The sequence below is a fragment of the Ciconia boyciana genome, chromosome 18, assembly GCF_034638445.1.
Source record: "Ciconia boyciana chromosome 18, ASM3463844v1, whole genome shotgun sequence".
Taxonomy (NCBI): domain Eukaryota; kingdom Metazoa; phylum Chordata; class Aves; order Ciconiiformes; family Ciconiidae; genus Ciconia; species Ciconia boyciana.
The window spans coordinates 49,306-68,359 of record NC_132951.1 but is presented as its reverse complement, the minus strand read 5'-3'; the positions used below and the strand labels follow the sequence as shown (position 1 = coordinate 68,359).

Sequence of the window (19,054 nt, the reverse complement as noted above, 5' to 3'; positions counted from 1 at the left end):
ACAGCATTCCCAGGCCCTTTCCTGTAAAGCTGCTTTCCATCTAGTTGGCTCCAACCTGCCTGTTGTGTGGGTGATTGTATCTCGGGTGCAGGATGGTGCATTTGCTTTGGTTAAACTTCATGAGATTTCTGTCAGCCCACTTGCCCGGTTTGTTGAGGACCCTCAGAGTAGCATTCCCTGTTCTCTTGCATATTGGCTGCTTCCCCTTCCCATGGTTTCTCCTTCCCCTCCAGATTAATATTGTTAGAAAATTGCTGAGAGTGGACTCTGCATCATAAAGTTCACTAATAAAGTAGCTAAGCAGTTCTAGCCCCTGAAGAACACTTCTAGTAACGGGTTACCAGTTAGATTTCGTATCACTGATGACCACTCTTTGAGCTGCGGAGGCCAGCCCATTTTCCACTCATCTTGCAGTCCAAATATTCACTCCATGTTTCACTGATTTGGGTACAAGGACATTTCTGGCATGTTCCCGTCTAAACTCCTGCTGTGAAGTAATGTTTCAAAGCTAATGCAATGTTTTATAGGTGGTCCATCATCACGTGGCTCCTTTAGAGTAAGCTGAGTTACTGTACACATCATACACAGTATAGTTACTCCCACATTAAGAATGATGAGAACTGGGTTTCAAGACAAGTTATTGAAAGCTTTCCGTTTCATGTAAGTTTCCTTCACTTTTGAATGAGACAACAAAAGCTCTAAGAGATCATAATTTATGCCCCAGTCAGTGTGGTTCGAATTGAGAGCTGTGAATTTGGCTTCCAATTGATAAAATCCTTGACTACACATTTTCAAAGTAAGTTTGTGTGAATAAAGGTGGAAAACCAAGTACTTAAGACTCTAGCCTTGTATTCAGGAAACACTGCTCCACTGTGACTTCATGCAGTTCCTACCATATCACTCAAATACTGATTCTTGCATGTGAAAACTCCCCTTCCATTGGTGTAATTCATACTGCATACATTTGGGAACCTTGGCCTTCATTCCGTGCTAAGTATGAAATTAGTTCTCCTCGGATAGTGGGAAGAAAAAAAAAAAAATCATACTAACAATAGTAATGCCAGGCAATTTTATCTTTTCAAGGACGTGAGCCAATCTTCATGAAAACTCACATTTTCAAGTTGTGTAAAAAAAAAAAAAAAAAAAGACATTAAGGGGAGATTTTATTGTAAGGGAGAGAAAACCAACCTAAAGCATTTCTAAAGCATGTGATGTCATAGATACAGTTCCTAAGTACATGTCAAATACCACAGAAGTATGTGGATAGGTATTTGCTACTCAATAGTTAACTCGTGTACATCAGGTCTCCTATGATGATCAAAGCAAAAGACCTTTTTCTACTCCTATGCTTTTCTTCAGACTTTTGATATTTTTTTTCCCCAGAGATGTGGCATTCTCACTGTTATTTGCTCCTGCTTTCTAAATCTAGATGTAGCAACTACTTCAAGTGCATGATTATATTAACTGCAACTTTTGGAAAAAGTGAATGGCTGCTAGACACCATTTAATGTAAGAGAGTGACTCTTGCTGTAGAGATTGAACATCATCTTCCCATTCATTATATTTCTACCTACCTGTGAACTAAGTTACATTCTCACACAAACTATAGGAAATATGGACTATAAAATACTGATCAAGCCATTCTGAGTTACCATCAGCAAATATGATGAATACTGGCAGAGGTTCTCTAAGGTTAATTGCGATGGCAAGCTCTATCAGATAGATGAAAAGTTGGCTCATTCTCACAGAGCAGAGTTCATATGGACATGTTCCCAAACTTAAACAAATTATTATTGTTAGCCTCTGATCCTAGTTAAAGGACTCATTTGATTCCTCTATTTCAAAGGCTAAGTATTTAAAGCTATCATAAGGAAAAAACATTTTGAAGAGAAGGATACTGGAGAGAGAAAGGGTTTGCTATCTTCTCATTCGAGTTAAGCAGCCATGCACTGTAACCAGTATTTGCTGTTACGTATACAAAAGCCTATGGTTCTAAAATAGTAGCTTCACGTTCTGTTTCAACAACAAAAAAATAGGTCAGAAGTCAGGTCAAGCACTACTTCATTTCAGACTTGATGGTGGATTTGAATGGTTTAAACTTTACAAGCTATGTTTCAGAGCCCAAACAGGTATGCTTAAAGATGAGTACAGACAAAATTTTGTGGTGAATACTGTTAGCATGCTGTATTGCATTATGTCCGAAACAACCCATTCCCAAATGCCCAAGTAAAAGTAAATGATTGTGCATTGCATGATGATACCATTAGGTGTGCAACTTTGGTTCATGCAAAGTCTCATTTTATGGACACACTGCTGATAGTCCATATATTCCTGAAGATTCTGCATATGTGAGCTTTTCAGCCATGTTCTTTCCATAACACCAAATGGATACTATGGTCTGGCATACTGGTGGCAAAAACCAAGCCCATATCATTTTGGCCATTTAGTCCGTTTAACCAAGACATTTCACCAGCCAAAAAGCTTGAACCTCTCTTTGACTTTCTATACTCTGGTAGAGGCCAGCGGCTTATCAGTTTTTCTGTCCTCAAGTCCATTATATACAGGTATCTGTTATCAAACAGTAGAGCAAATATCTCTCCAAAGCCCAGCAAGGACACATTTGAGAAGTCAGGAGGTTTGATAACCCTAGAAGACAAGACAACATTGTTAGAAACTGTCACGATGTAGTCATGAACCTGCATTACTAAAACAAATCCTTATGTGTCTATAGAAAATGTGTCTAAACTCATCATTCTGAAAGGATTTAGAAAGAACTGGATGCAAATTTTTCAAATTAAGCAACTGAACATTTTGTTGCAGTCAGGCCTGTGGTTTCAGTTCTGGCTTTGGCATTCAGGACAGACCCTTCTGAACATAAGTAAAGGTTAGGGTTTGAAAGGGATTCTGCACAGCACAAGGAAAAAAAAAGTCTTGTTTCCAGATACACACAAAAGAGAAAATGTACTCGTGTTTTACAGTAAATTTCCATAGGGATTTCATGCCTCAATATCTTTAAATTAAGAGGTAAAACCTCTTACTATTCTTTTGACAGCTCTTTTAAAAGCTGGAAATAAACCACAGAAATGCCTTCTTGTGATAAGAAGGTAAGATAAATCAGTCAAGATTGGTCCTTAACAGAATGCTGTTTTACTGACGCTTAGCATAAGTTAAGCATTTTCATCTTAGGGAGAAATAAAAGTATTTGTTAGTTCCCCTACACCTTTAGGATATTTTTGCCTTAATAAATAAAACTTGGAACAGAAACTGAAGAGAGTAAGTTTTCCACAACTGACTGAGCATTTGATAATAGCATTACATAAAGCACAGAACTGAGGCACGAAAATGTATGGACATGAAAATCTGTTCTCAGCAGTAAGAGAACATCTTTCTCTTTTGAAACATGGGAGGGTAAACTAAGAGGTGAAATTACTCAGTTATTCTAACTGATAAGAAGCACTTCTTTTGGAGTAAATCTTCCTATGGTAGATAACTCTACAAATATTCGGGCTATTTCAATTAAGAGTGCTAACAGTTCTAAAATGCAATTTTTTTCTTTAATAAGTTACAATCTTTGATGCCACCATTTCTAACAGATACAGACTTAGATGGAAACAGACTAAGATCCTGTTTGATCCCTTACTGCAGACGGATAGATTTCACTATCATTCCACAGCATTATCGAGAATGACAGATCAGTAGTGCTATAAGGAAAAAGAGTCTTTTTAATTTCTTGCCTCATCAAAGGACCCCCAGAAATGGCCGCCTGGTTCTCTGTAGAGCAGTGTCCATGGCAACATTAACTTCTAGTCACTACAGTTTCACATTCACAACTACAGCACTGCAGTCTGATTTAAGTCTATATTGAAACTCTTCAGCTTATGGAATGAAAATATGAAAGAGGACTAGCCTGTGGCCAGAAACCAAAACAGCAATCAAATGATTCGTATTAACGGATGATAAATCAGAATTAAACCTGGCAATATGTGTAAAGTAAGACGTTTACAGAATTTTTATCAAGATTCTTTTGGCCTATGTCTAAAATAAGTTATTAAGACTAATATATTCTACTTCTGATTTATTTAAAGAAGACTAAGTCTTAAACTGAAAGAGTTACCTGAGAATATCATAGCTGGCAAAGTCCCACTGGTATAATCCTAGTGCTGAACTGCACACTATATATTTACCATCAAAGTGCAGTCTGGGCTGTAGGGAGATGCTGCGATCTTCAGAAACAGACAGTGTTTTTAAGCACTTGCAGTTTATTTCCCTTCCAATAGGCCAAATCTACAATTAAAACACAGTTTAAGACCATGAAACATTCATGTTATAAACTGTTACACAAATAGAGCAAGCCTCAGGGTCTCTCTATAAGCATCGGGTAAATGTGTGCATGTTTTTTCAGAAATATTTATTTCCTTTAGGTAGGAACATCAATTCTGTAAGTGACTTGTCGTACAGTACTGTTGCAGTGTGTGTTGGTTTTAGCCTAAAAAATCCCAGTGAAAACGGGTGCTTTAAAGAATGGCAAATAAACCCAACTATCCAATTGGACAGAAATGTAACAACGTTTCAGTTATGAAGCACTTCCATAGCTATTTACAGCGCTCTCCAACCCAAAAGTCCTCAACAGTAACAGTACTTGCAGGGAAGTGCTTCACTGTCAAGTTAGCCCATTAGGCATGCACTGAAAGCACTTATTTTTTGCATTACCATTGATGTAGAGCTACCATTTAAATCTAAACATGAAGGAAAGCATTGAAAAGTTAGCTTCCAAAGAGTTGCATGACTTGTATGCAACTTTACAAGCAGGGGATATGGGAGAAAATAAAGTCATGTTATTTGTAAACTTCAGCGAAGCACTCAAACATTTTATTTCCCTGGGTACCAAAATTATATGATATATGGTACAATACCTTGATTTCATACTTATCTGCACTTAGAAGAATATAATCCCCGGGACTATGCATAAGAGATTTGACTTTGCACTTCTGCAAAACTACCTGTAATTGAAGGATGTAATGATTTATGTTGATGCTGTTAAATAACCAAACTTTCATTTGCATTTTTCACTTCATTGACAACCTGCATAGTGTAGTCTTGTACAAAGGCAATACAAATACTTTTTGCAACTGAAGGTAAACTACAGTTTACACTTTTCTTGTTCCTACTAGTGACAACTTACTGTATTAATAAGCGAAGATATGTACTTCACGTCTAGAATCACCCCCCCACCTTCCAAGTTCTGAAATACTCAGAAGAAAAATACTGTTTCTTGACTTCAGAACACTCTCCATGCTCAGATTTTAGTTATCAAGATCATTAGATTTTCTACATAATTTTAAAAGTAGCTTTCTTTCAGAACCATTGTTTTTATTCAGTCTTCAAATCAAACACTGATTCCTAGTATTATTCCAGCTACTTTGAAATAGAAATATCTTCAGTGATCTGAAAGGTTTAATTATAGCTTCTTTAAGTATTTTTTCTGCTGAAATGTTATTTTGCAGTATTTCCTGATGTTCTTCAGATTCTACACCTAGGTGCAGGGTTAGGATTAGGAAACAGAAATTTAGAACAGTTTATAAACTTATTGCAAGTAAGCGTTTTGCAAGATTAATTAAAAATCAGTATTCCCACCTTAGTGACCCATTCTGTGTGTCCAGTAAGGGTATTCAGGCACGTTCCTGTTGATAAGGCCCATACTTTCACAGTGAAGTCTGCAGAGCCGCTGACCAGAATATCAAGTTCATCATTGTAATCCACACTAAAAACTACAAGCAAAGAGGCTACTAAATAAGGAATACCAGTCTCTATGCACACGTTTTTCTGTAAGTGAGACACCAACTAGGTCATATAGCCTTTAAATTAATATGCTGCTACAGCTTTAACTGTTGTTCTTGAACTGTATACGTGAATTGTTGCTCTGGATTCCTAAGCTTGCATTGCAAAATTACTGATTTTTGTCCAAATTAAGAGCATGCACATCAGCGGTTCCTTTATGGTTTGATTATGGCAAAGCGTAACTTCAGCTAGTTCCTATTTTAAGAGTTCTAGTAAGTCAATTCCAGCAGGATTAGTACATTTGATACATCTTATTACTCACAGGGGAACAGACCTACAGCTGAGTTGAGGATATTTTGCAGTAGAGGACAGAAAAATTAATTATGAGGGAAATGCAAATACAGATTCCCAGGTCCTATTGTGCTCTTTGCTGGAAGCTCATCTCCAGTGTGGGGATATAAAGAACTGCTACTGCCATGGGCTCTCTGCTACCTAGGGTTTGCATCTTTTTGGTAGACTCTAATAACCATGGCATTTAGTATTATTTCCATGCAAATGCAAAACACTACATGGCTAAGCTTTGGCATTATTCAAGGGCAGACAGATCTAGATCTGTTCTGGCTGCTTCCCTTTCCACCCGAAAAGGTGACTTGGGACACAGCCTAAAAAAAAAAAAAAAGCTATTGAGCTATCGTGCAAAGAGCTAACTTAAATTATAAATTGTTTGATGATGATATATATTACTTCACTGGTGAAATTACAAATTGAAAAGTTCAACACACCTGCACCAGTATGTCCTCTAAAATGCTGTGTCTTTGCTCCAGAGCTCCATTCCCAACAGGCTACTGTGTTATCAAAAGATCCTGTTACAAGCTTTTGTTCATCAAACTTCACTGCAGCACAAGTGTGTGTCTGGATACCATATATGCACTGGCCTGTACTTACATCCCACAGTTTTGCAGACAAGTCATCTGATCCTAGAATATAAAAGAACAGGGTAATTGGAAGCAAAGAGTAAATAATATTTCCAATCCTATACTCGTCTTCCATGTTTGTCTTAAATATAGTATTTTCATGGAATCACAGAATGGTTATGGTTGGAAGGGACCTCTGGAGGTCAACTCTTCCAACTCCCATACTCAAGCAGGGCCATGTAGAGCCAGTTGCCCAGGACCATGACGAGATGGCTTCTGAATATGTCCAAGGATGGACGCTCCACAATCTCCTTGGGCAACCTGTGCTCAATCATTCCTACAGTAAAAAAATGTTTAGAGGGAACCTCCTGTGTTTCAGTTTGTTTCCACTGCCTCTTGTCCCACCACTGGGCACCACTGAAAAGAGCCTGGCTCTATCTTCTTTGCACCCTCACTTCAGGTATTTATGTACATTGATAAGATCCTCCCTGAGCCCTCTCTTATTTAGGATAAGAAGTCCCAGCTCGCTCAGCCTTTCTTCATATGAAAGATGCTCCAGTCCCTTCATCATCTTCATGGCCCTTCGTTGGACTCTCCAGTGTGTCCATGTCTCTCTTTTACTGAGGAGCCCAGAACTGGATAGAGTACTCCAGGTGTGGCCTCACCAGTGCTGAGTGGAAGGGAAGGAGCATCTCCCTCAACCTACTGGCAACACTCCTCCTAAAGCAGCCCAGGATATCGTTAGCCTTCTTTGCAGCAAGGGCACACTGGTGGCTCTTGTTCAACCTGGTGTCCACCAGGATGCCTGGGTCCTTTTCTGCCAAGCTGCTTTCCAGCTGGGTGGCCCCCATATACTGGTGCCATGGAGTTGTTCCTCCTCAGGTGCAGGGCTTTGCATTTCCCCTTGTTGAACTTTTTCTCATTAAATAGTACTTTCAAGCTGCTCGAATGGGGAATAAGCCTTAGTTTTAAGTTTCAGCACTACAGCAAAGCCTCTTGCTTTTATGTTAATTAAGCTACTAGATGTCTGGCCTTCCAGTTTCCTCATACCCTTTTAGCACCTTCCATAGGTTCCAGCACTGCCTCTGATTGACAGAGTCTACTGAAAAAGACGTGCGGAAGTTTTACAAGATTTACTCTCAGCTTTGCAGAGCCACTGACTATACTGCAAGCTTTAGCTGGTTTCGCGTAGGAAAGGAGTCAACCAAATCTCGAAAGACAGCACATGAATACCAGGGCCCATCACCTGCCAGTTTCCCTTCTCTCCTCAAAGTTTCTTTTTTTTTTTTTTTTAAACTCACAACAGTAAGTCCAGACTGCTGGCTTTGGAGAGCAGAATAAAACCCTGGACCCTTACACCTGTTGTTTCTCCTAGTGGTTCCATCACAACAGTGTGACACTTTTCAGAAAGTTTTGACAATGCTGGTTCCTGTGTACTTACATTCCCTGCTGAATAGGGAAGTGAAAGACTGGCTAGAGTCTAGTTGTTGGTTTCTAGTAACCATCTTAACGTACCAACAAATGTGGGAGTACTTAGTCAGTATTCCCAGCTTATTCTATAGCATTGTCATCTCAAGTGATTGCGAAATCCTTGGAATATGCTCTGACAGCAGTTCATTGTAACTTGGTTACTATTCTTTCATACTTAAGGTTTCATATTTGTTCTGGCTGTATTTTTAAGTTCAAACTGAAATCTTGAAGTCTGCAGTCCTCAGGGAGGAAGCTGAAATTATCATTACAATGTGCAAGTCAGACTAGTAGCAAGGTTAAATCTAGTTTACAGGTCTTCATACAAGCACTTATATTAAGAACTGAAAGTGCTTACAGACAGTATCAGAGAAATTGTCTTGTTTCAAGGAAGAAGACAGACTTTTCCTGCCACACCTTGGGAGACTGCAGTGGTCACATAGGTCCCTTTAACTGGAAGTTATCCTCTAAGAGGTTAACTAACACATCTGTACTTCTCAAATGGGCTTACTAATCTGAAGCATGATACCTGCTGTTACTGTTTTTTTAACAAACAAAGAAATCGGTCTCCTTGTTTTCCTATTAAAGTGACTAATGATTTTATTAGTGTGCCAGGTGTTTTCAGAAATTGAAAAAAAAAGTAATTTTCAATAATTTGAAAAAAAAGTAATTTTTAATCATCATAACTGCGTTAGTGCTATTAAAATAATCTGTGTGGTACAGGAAAAGCAAGTTGTCATTAAGTGGGGGGGAGGGGGGAAACCAAAGAATTATGACTCCAAGTTTTCTGTCCTTCCTACCTGTACACAGAAGTCCATCTTTATAGTAAAGTGCATATACTCTGGCACTGTGTCCAATTAAAGAGGATGTCTCAAAGGCTTCGTGGTCTTTCAGTTGCTTCATCCTTAAAATAGCCTTTAGGTAAACCTTCTTCCAATGTAGAGGATCCTGAACAGAGTCATCTATTTGCCAACCCAAGTTCTTACATGCAGTCTGCCACACCTCTGTACAGGCACTTATAACCTTATTCCACTGCTTAGAGACGAGGCAACATGTGAGTAGGGTCTGAGGATCAAGCCATTTTAACAGATAAAAACTAAGTTCCAATGGAAGAAGTTTGAGGAAGTCCCTCTTGAGGAGAATCTCTAGATTATTGGAGAGGTGCCTGAGCTGGACTGCTCCACTCAAGCTAATCAGGTGATCCAGAGTTTCATTTTTCTGCAAGTCCGTCAGAGAAAGAAATGTAATAGAAATGTTATCAAGCCATGCTTCAAAGTCCTTTTTCTCCATAAGGTTATGGAAAAATTTACCTGTGATACATCAAAATACTGTATTAGTTCCGTTCAGAAAAAAATGTAAGCATCACATCTTTATCACTGGTACATCAGTATTCCAAATGGCATGTTAACACCTAGACTGAAGTGACCAAACGCATTTTAAAATATTTGTTAGGTTAGGACTAAGCATTTGCATGCACTTTGAACTATCATTTGTCCTGCATCAGACTTAGAAGTGAATTGTATGGAGCTAGTGAATGTTAGCATTCATTATGAATGTTAACATCTTTCTTGTTCTATGTTAACACTTTCAAATTCTGAATCCAATAAGGTAAGGGTTAGTTTAAGTTTTAAACCTATTATAGCAAATAAACACTGTCTTACAGTTTACTCATGGATTACACTGATAAAGGGAAGAAACCCTTTATCCTTAAAGGGAAGAAAGCAGAGTGATAAGCTAGTTACTGACAGAACTTATTCATACCTTTGTCCTGAACTATTTTAAACACAAAGCAGGTTACTATAGTTTTTTTTAAAGAAGATGGAAATGTCTGAAAAATTGTGTTGAAGGACATGTTAGCTTTCTTTCTATTTGGCTCATGTAAAGACTGTAGATTGTGCTGGCCTAGCATCAGTTTTGACATGTTTGCACTGCTTTGACCGAAACACTTTTTTTTAACTGTGAAATTAACTGTGAAATTGAAGGTTTGAAATGCTACCTCCTGAACTGAGTGATCTGTGTGCATTTATACTATCCTGTGGCATCTCAAGTTCCTACAGTAAGCTTGGACAAGTGATTAACAAGATAAACATCGGGCAACCAGTTAAAAAGCCATAATTATTTATTTTCTCTGGAAGATCTAATTCCATTCATTAGACAACTGGCTGAATTTAATTCATAGAAGCTCCCAAACCCAAAGAATTGAGGAATCTGAGTGGGAGTCAGTAACATGTTTATTTCTATACAGCCATTTTACCTTCATAGAATAAGATCTTAGAGTACACCTCTTAACATGGCATAGTAGTACAGAAAGTACAGTCTCCACTACAAAAGGCTGCACATGGCATGCAACTGTTGATAAGAACACAAGAAGGTACTGGGTGTCAAATGCACAGAAACAGCTGCTCCTATCAAGTCACAAGTTCACATACAGTAACTTTCACTGCTGACAGCACTTACCAGCTTTCCTCAGCACATATAGTTGAGAATATATTTGCTGTTCTAACAGGCATGTGTTCTCTTTAAAAGAAACAAAAATTTCTAACAGGCTCCCTATGAATAAAAAATAGGTGAGCTCTAAGGCGTTTGTTGTATTCGGTACATGAAGCTAATACTGAAATCAAGGGCTGCTGTGAGGCCCCGAAACCGGTGCTCAGAGCTACGTGCAGGCGGCTCTTTCCTAGGCGTCACCCAGCCAGCCCCACCGCTCCCCCCGCCCACTCCCATGTACCTCCGCACGCAAAAAGCACGGCGAGGGCTGGAGACTCGCAGCGCCGCTCTGCCGACAGCTGCCGGCGCCGCCCGCCCGAGTCCCGCGGCGCTCACCTCAGGTAGCGGCCAGGCGCGGAGCGTCCTTCGGCAGGCAGCCGCCACGGCTCGCGCGGCTCCCCAGAGCCCGGCACGGGCTGGAGCTTCCCTGCGGCCATCGCTCCCACAGCAGGACAGGTTCTCGGCACTTCCGCGGCCCAGCACCGCAACCCGCGGGTACCCGCGGCAGGAGGTCGCCCTCGGACGGGACCGGGCGCCTCAGCCACGCCCGGCGCAGGGGCCGCGGCGCGGGCCTCGCCCCGCCCCTCCCGCGCCGGGCGAACCGGCCGGCACCAGGAGGGAAGCCGCTCCCCAGAAGCCGCTGCCCTCCGTAGTCAGGCAGCTTCCGGCGCGCCCCCTAGGCGTCATCACTCCCCGCTGCCACACTCCCGCCGTTTCCGTCTGAGTCTTAGGGCGCCGCGGCGGGCACCGCGGTTCGGGGTCCGGCCTGCAGCGGTGCCCCGCTACCGCTTCCCGCGCGCCTCGTAGCGGCTGCCCGTGGAGAATTGGCTGGGGCGGGCCGCGCTGAGGCGCTGCCCGCAGGCGAGGCATGGCTGCAGAGGAGTCTCGCTGCCTGCTGGGTTACCCTGTTTCGGACTCTTACCCGAGGTGAGTGCGGGCGCCGCGACTCGCCGCTCTGGCGGGCTCAGGGACGGCGTTGACTGCCTTGGAGCTCGGCCGCGGCCGAGGCGAGCTCTCGGTCGAGCCCTCTACCAGGCTCGCCCGAGCATTACCGGCCCTCGTAAGGGGCCGGAGCCGGGCCCGGACGCGGGAGGTGGGGGCGGCGTGATCTTTGTCGGTCTCTTCTGCCGCAGAGTGCAGAACAAGAAGCTGTACCTGGCCGCGTTCGCTGCTGTCCTGGGACCGCTTAGCTTTGGCTTTGTGCTAGGCTATAGCTCACCTGTTATTCCAGAGTTGAGGAAAATCAGCGATCCTAAATTAAGATTGGACAGCAATCAAGCCTCGTGGTTTGGGGTAAGTCTCTGTATGATGCGTTACCATTATGTGATTTCACTTGAAAGCATAGGTCGAGAAGGTGCTGCTTATAGAGTGGGGTCTTACTCCTCTTAAGAATGAGAGTATATGCAGATCTTAATAACGAAATCAATTTTTTTTTTCTAAACTCAGCGACTGATTCAGATTTTTCCTGAGTAACAATGCTGTTATGCTCTGATAACTCTCAGTATATATTAATAAATGCCCCTATTGTTTGAACTTATTTTTGGTGCTAAAGTGTCTTCTTACCATTCTCATGTTTCTCAGTTGAACCTGTTAAGGGACCAGAGAAAATAAACTTTTTAATAAATCAGTGCAATCCATCAACATGGGGAATATTTGCTTTTTGGATACAGGCGGGACTTCAAGTTAGTCAAGATAACAAATTCTTGAGGGCTTTAAAACAGTTTGAAAGGCCTCTTTGTGAGTGGAAAGCTTTGTAGACAGATTAAGACACAGTTACTGCTGCTTTTTTTTTCCCCTCATTGAAAGAGCTTTGTATGTAATATGAAAATTACTTGCTGTTCAGTTGTGGTGAGTAATGCTTCTTGACTATGTTTTGATTAAGAAGTTAATGTTTATTTTGATTTTCAATACACCTGCATACTCTTGCCCATTTTTTTAGAAGCTGTTATTTACTTTTCAGGATTTTAAAAGAAATTGCTGTCTGCTATTTATTTTTATATTTATTTATATATATGTATAATTTTTCTTTTTACTTGTTTTTCAAAGTCAGTAGTAACATTAGGAGCTGCTGTTGGAGGAATACTAGGAGGCTATCTTGTGGATAAAGTTGGGAGAAAGCTGAGTCTAATGCTGTGCTCAATACCATATGTTTTTGGATATATAGTTATTATATCTGCTCAGAACGTTTGGATGCTTTATTTTGGACGAATGCTGACAGGCTTAGCCAGTGGAATTACTTCACTTGTTGTTCCGGTAAGTAAGACGTTTTTCTGGGTGGGTGTGCATGTGTGGTTGCTTTTTTTGTTTGTTTGTGGGTTTCTTGTTTCTTTTTCCATAGCAGTATTATAGGTGGCTTGGGTGAAGTAACTGAATAACTGTAGCCAAGGCAGTTTGTGGATTTAGAAGAAACAGATTTTTATAGAATTTTGTTTGTTTTTAATCATGAAGAAAATATAAATAAAACAAATTTTGCTGCTTCTAGTGGCACTTCTGTACTATGCATTCCTGATGCAGTGATGTCCTCTTTCAGATTGAGTCCTTTATTTGATTGCTTCTATTTATGTTCTACTATAGTAATATTTATCTCTTAAAATTCCTCATATAAAACATTAGGGGGGGTTTGGTGTTGGGTTTTTTTTTTTTTCAATTACCAGCTACTTCTAATAGTCTTATATTTCATGAAACTTCTTGGTTTTGCAAGAAAACTATGGCTGCTCAGTCATCCTGGAGTAATGCCTAATAGTGCCTTCTGATTTAATTTAACTGTTTTCTTCTGAATATTAACTTTTCCCATGCATTCAGGAATATATGTGCAGTAGGGAAATGGAGATAATTCATTCTGTTGTTGTCTGTCTTCTGTGGTATTGTTTGACCTTTTGGATCTAGCTGAATAGGTAGTAGTGTGAAATAAACCGTTTAGAATTCAAGTTTGTTTCTTTTCTGGTGGTTCTAGCATTTCTAGCTTTTGAAGTGAGATGCAAACTAAAAATTAAAGGATAAGAAGTACTCATAATGAAGTATGGAATAAATGCTCATTCTTTATCAATTTAGATGGTTATAAAAATAAAATCTAAAAAAGATTCAGGGTGGTAGGGTCTAAATGATAATCTTGTGCAACTTTGTTGTTGGAATCTTGGTTGCTTAGTCTGTTGTGTTGATGTCTTTGGAGGAATTCTGTCTGCTTTACAAATGACTGCTTTCTCTTTGTTTCATGGAGCTGAGCTCAAAGGCCTTAACCCACAGCCAACAGTAAAAGATCTGTGTGACTGCAGTGATGAGGGAGGAGAGTGTCACATGTAATACCAAGTTTTTGTAGCTCTAAATTATTCTTGAAATAAGGATTACTTATTTTCCTTCCAGAAAAAGTAAGAACTATGACTTTAGAAAGAACTGTATGTATAAATATGAGGGATTTCTCTTATGTATACAGCTAAACTGTAGCTGTTGGCTTGGGGTCAGTATATTAAAAAATAGCTGAAAAGCTTAAGGTGATCCCAAATATTGGATGAGATGTGATGCTGTTCATATAGTCTGTGTTAAGATGAGCTGTCAATTTTGAACTTCATGGAGAATGAAATAATTTGCATTCTTTACATTGACTTAAAAATTTAAAACTTTTATTGCAAACAGTTTTATATGTGGCTTGGGCTACATGTTTATGCAAAGACTGTTCCAAGCTCTAGACTGCTTTGCGATGATGTATTTCTTGTTGAATGTGTCTAACAAAAGAAGCTCTTGCTAATGTGAGTTTACTCATCTTTGGGATACTGATACTGCATCAACATTCTTCTGGCTTAAGTCCTCCCTTTTTTCCAGGGTTTTTCATAATGCCAATATACATTTCTGAGACAGCACTTTTCTACTCACTCCATTTTATTGAGGCTTTTTTTAAGGAGGGGAGTTACTAGGAAATAAGTCTGTGGTTTTTGGTGGTGTGTTTTTGTTTTTTTTTTTCCTTCAGAAATTGATTACTTATCAAGTCCTCGATCCCAAATTGGATAGAAGTAATTATTAGATGTTTTCTCCCTACATTTTAGGTGTATATATCTGAAGTATCTCATCCTAAAGTCCGTGGTATGCTTGGCTCTTGTGTTCAGTTGATGGTGGTGACTGGCATACTGGGAGCCTACATTGCAGGTATTGGGGTTAGGGCTCTAGGTTACAAAAAAGAATTTGTACATGTAATGAAAGAACTACACGGAAGAATTGAAAGTAAATGTTAATTAGTTTGTACAACTAATTGATGTTCATAGTCCTCTTTCTTTCCTTTTTGTTACTCAGGAATAACACTAAAATGGCGCTGGCTGGCAGTGTTGTGTTCTTTTCCATCCTGTATAATGCTATTGTTCATGTCCTTCATGCCTGAAACACCGAGATTTCTGCTGAATCGGAACAAACGCTCAGAAGCCATAGCTTCTTTGCGCTTTCTGCGGGGACCACATGCGGACCATGAATGGGAATGTAGGCAGATTGAAGCTAGTGTTCAGGAAGAGGTGATGAGAATCTGATTTACTCCTAAAAAAATTCTTGTATGGAGATAACATCTGAAAGCATATAGTGTAATTAAAAGGGGTTTACCCAAAGCTTAGTTAATAGCCTTTTCTACAAACGGCGGTCCAAACCTGTTCCCTCATACAAATGATACTCAAGAAGCAAGTGAGATTCTTTGAATCTTTTTCCTCTACCTTTCAGCTGCAACTGCTGTCACTGTTGGCTGCCATCAGTGTACATGAGTAGCAGTTGGGCTCGTGATCTTGTTAATTATGTGACAGCTATCTAGTTTTTTGCTTTATTTAGCAATTTTGTAGGATTGTTCAACACCTCTAACACTAATTTCCTATTGTTTGTGTTGTATGAGTGCATTTTCTCTTGTGTCTCTAAAAGCATTATTTAGCTTCTTGTGAGATGTGTGCTTAAATAGGCAGGCCTAATCATTGAAGTTCGGTTTCTGCAAACCGTCGATTCATTTGTGTTAACTTTCTCTACAAAGTACTGTCAATTTCTGTCTCTAGAACCTGGGAAAAATGCTTTTCTGGAGTTCTCAGATACTTCAAATATAAACATTTTTACTGCTAAGGCACTAAGTTTTGCTAAGTTTTGCTTACTATGTTTGAACAGATTGAAATGTTCTGAGGAGGTTTTTTGTTGTTGTTGATTTTGTTCTTTGATTTAAAAGATAAAATTTTTCACCAAATCATTGCTTAATCTTTTTAACAGGGACTGAATCTCTCTGAATTTAAGAACCCGTCAATCTACAGGCCACTTCTTATTGGTGTGGCTCTAATGTTCTTCCAGCAAGTAACAGGCATTAATGCAGTTATGTTTTATGCAGAAACTATCTTTGAAGATGCAAACTTCAAGGTAATTGGGGTGTATTTCCAAACTGACAAATGTCTGTAACAGTTTGAGCTTAGTCAGTGCTATAAGAAGTCTAAAACACATAACAAACTGACTTGATAATGATCCTGCCTGTGTCATAAATAACAGGGTTTGGCTTTTGGTGGGCTTTTTTGGCTTGGATTCTAGATACCCTCTTGACTGTTACTCTGGCATACCTGCATGTTCTGGGTTTTTTTGGGGGAAGGATGTTGTGTTTTGCTGGTCTGAAACTTCGATACTGATAGAAATTCCTATTATAGTCATCTTCCTAAATAATTTTTTTTTTTTTTGTAGAGTTGCAAATGCAATGTTTCAGAGAAAGTGAAACTCTCGGAAGAAGCTGTGGCTTATTTTAAAGTTTATTAAGAGACCAGTATGTTGTGTTAGTTGGTGATGTCTTTTTCTTTTTTTTTTTTCCCTCCCCTCCCCTGTTGTCTCCCCCCTCCCCCCCATTAGTTTCTGTGGCATAGTTTGTCTTCTTTCAGATTCAAGAAATAAATGCATTTGTAATGGTTGATAAGTGAGCCTCTTATCAGCCTGAAAGAGCAAATTCTCCCTACTTCTTACTTTATTTCAGGACAGCAGAATGGCTTCTGTTGTTGTGGGTTCCATACAAGTATGTTTCACTGCTGTGGCTGCACTTATCATAGATAAAACTGGACGAAAAGTGCTGCTTTACATATCTGGTAAAACATGTTACTGGATTTTGTTCAGTAAGAAAAATTACTATATATAATACCAAAAAGTGTCTTAACTTTTGGGGGAATTAAATATTGCAATTTATGCATTTTTAACTGTTTTGCTTTATATTTATAATTTGGTATAACTATAGACTTAAACTTGTAAGAGGAAACTGCCATGTTATATGTACGTTGTAGGTAGAACCCCTTGAAACTACATATGGCTATCTTTTTGTCTTCTTACCAGGCCAGTTTTTATTTTGAAATAGCTATGTCACTGAGACAGTTCTTACTACTGTGATAATTTTTCTGCTCTTATACCTAAGTTGTCAACAAATGGCTATTTCAAAGTAATTTCTCTATGGCTGCTGCTGATTTCATGGCGCATTGTGGTGTTTAGTTATACAAGACTATAGTTAAAAATTCTAACTTTACAAGTAAAGTGCTAAAGAAAACTGATATAGTTGTTGTGCCACACACTCAATAGTAATGACTGCTGTCAAGACTATATTGTTTGGCTAGTGTTTAGAATGCTTGTCTAGCATCTTTCACTCCTGTCAAGGCCAGTGTTTATTTCCAATAACAGTATCTTTTAAGAAACACTTATGTGAGGGCCAGCATATCTCATAGTTGGCTGACCAACTATGTTCTGTCTCTCAGGAGAATACCCAAGTGGCAACCAGTGACAACTTGGTTATTGCTTACTTTTCAGGGATAATCATGGCACTCAGTACTGCATTGTTTGGGCTTTACTTTAAAATGGTCCTTCCAAATCGAAACAACTCATCAAATCCTGATGTATGGTTCACTCTAAATTCAGCATCCCCAGGAGCAGAAAGCAGCATATCTTGGCTTGCAGTAGTGAGCCTAGGGCTCTTTGTTGCTGGTAAGTGGAACAGGCTTTTAAGTAGCCATTACACAAAACTCAAACTTTCTGATGAATGTGACAATTTTGTTCCATTTTGTCACATTACTGATGAATGGAAATGAGTGATGTCTTTGACAGACTTTTTCAGTGTATAATGCAAAGTTGGGCTGAGCATTCGCAACCCTGGTGATAGAGCTAGCAGCTTAGTTAAGCCAATTCCCTGGAAAATGAATTTATACCTCCTTGTGCTCAGGTTAAACTGCTTTACAGTTGTTAATGGAAAAACCAGTCTTTGTTAGTGTCTGAGCCGCACTGAATTCTGTGACGGTACAAGGCAGCAGCAGTTAGAAACAAGGTCAGTTTTTAAGCTTACCACTTCAGAGACTTCATGGCAAGAAGTTCTGCTTGTTAAGAATATTCTTGTAATTAATTTGATGTAAAATGCACTAGCGTTTATCATGCTGCCCTAAAATAACTTACTCTCTCTCCTTCTGGTAGAGGTACTGTTTTACTGGAATCATCCAAGAATCTAGTGAAAACTGCATCCCCTTTACTTGACTAACTTGGGCATCATTCAGTCTTCCCTCTAATATGTACTTAACTTGCATTTATTCTCTTCTGTTTTGTAATTGCAGGTTTTGCCCTTGGCTGGGGTCCTATTCCATGGCTGGTGATATCTGAAATCTTCCCGCTTAAAGCTAGAGGCATATCAAGTGGTGCTTGTGTGTTAACAAACTGGGTTATGGCCTTCTTGGTAACCAAAGAATTTAATGATTTTATAGTAAGCATCGTAAATTACAATCTGAAGTTTCTTTTCATAGGGAAATTTATTAAAGATGCTCCTGGGAGAGCCTTGAGCCACAGTCTTCTTTGGCAATAGAGAACTGTAGTTGTACAGTAGTGACCTGTAATAATGTGGTTTTTGTTTTACCTCCCTCAGGGTTTCTTAACATCCTATGGCACATTCTGGCTCTTCTCTGCCTTCTGCTGCCTCAATGTAACTTTTACAGCTTTTTATGTTCCTGAAACAAAAGGACAGACCCTGGAACAAATTGAGACCTACTTCAGAAGATCTTAAGCCTAAAGCTTTTTATATTGGTATGAAACCTTCATATCCTGAATTATGGTGCTATGGTTGAAACTAACTGCATCTCAGTTACTAAACTTGCTATCAAATTGTTTTAATGAATTTTGTAAAACCTGAATTCTGCTTTTTTTTTTAAATTATCTATGGGGATCTGCATACAGTTCTGCATACTCCCTGTAGTAAATCTCCCTTGTGTGAGTCTTGGACATTTGATTTGATTCCTGTGGTCTTTTCTTTAATGGCCAAGTAAAAATGTTAAATGTATTGGCCAGTATCTTTTTTCTAAGATGTAAATTAACCTCTAATTTTGTAAATAAATAAATAAAATTTCCTTGCTCCACTTTACCTTTCCCTTATGGCACGTTGTTACAGTAAAGAAATGAATGATGTAGCC

At 39.4% G+C, this 19,054-nt stretch overlaps 2 protein-coding genes across 8 annotated transcripts; one reads left to right on the top strand and one right to left on the bottom strand.

Annotated features, from left to right (window-relative positions):
* Positions 1-1,054: 1,054 nt before the first annotated feature.
* FBXW2 (F-box and WD repeat domain containing 2) lies at positions 1,055-11,123 on the bottom strand. 5 transcript variants are annotated; one of them, XM_072882687.1, is made up of 7 exons: positions 10,983-11,123; positions 8,960-9,469; positions 6,561-6,755; positions 5,635-5,768; positions 4,914-5,000; positions 4,115-4,284; positions 1,055-2,646 (listed from the first exon to the last, which is right to left on the bottom strand). In XM_072882687.1, the coding sequence occupies exons 2-7, from the start codon at positions 9,447-9,449 to the stop codon at positions 2,358-2,360; spliced, it is 1,365 nt and encodes a 454-aa protein (XP_072738788.1). In that variant the 5' UTR covers positions 9,450-9,469; positions 10,983-11,123; the 3' UTR covers positions 1,055-2,357. The 5 variants fall into 5 exon arrangements, with proteins under 5 accessions (XP_072738788.1, XP_072738791.1, XP_072738789.1 ...); XM_072882690.1 differs by having other exon boundaries at positions 8,960-9,377; positions 10,983-11,114; XM_072882688.1 differs by having other exon boundaries at positions 10,888-11,011.
* Positions 11,124-11,289: 166 nt separating this feature from the next.
* SLC2A8 (solute carrier family 2 member 8) lies at positions 11,290-19,000 on the top strand. Of its 3 annotated transcripts, none has more exons than XM_072882685.1 (10): positions 11,290-11,573; positions 11,780-11,939; positions 12,693-12,899; positions 14,684-14,783; positions 14,928-15,139; positions 15,864-16,007; positions 16,603-16,711; positions 17,418-17,591; positions 18,209-18,354; positions 18,514-19,000. In XM_072882685.1, the coding sequence occupies exons 1-10, from the start codon at positions 11,515-11,517 to the stop codon at positions 18,649-18,651; spliced, it is 1,449 nt and encodes a 482-aa protein (XP_072738786.1). In that variant the 5' UTR covers positions 11,290-11,514; the 3' UTR covers positions 18,652-19,000. The 3 variants fall into 3 exon arrangements, with proteins under 3 accessions (XP_072738786.1, XP_072738785.1, XP_072738787.1); XM_072882684.1 differs by having other exon boundaries at positions 16,603-16,738; XM_072882686.1 differs by lacking the exon at positions 11,290-11,573 and having other exon boundaries at positions 11,815-11,939; positions 12,697-12,899; positions 16,603-16,738.
* Positions 19,001-19,054: the final 54 nt, after the last annotated feature.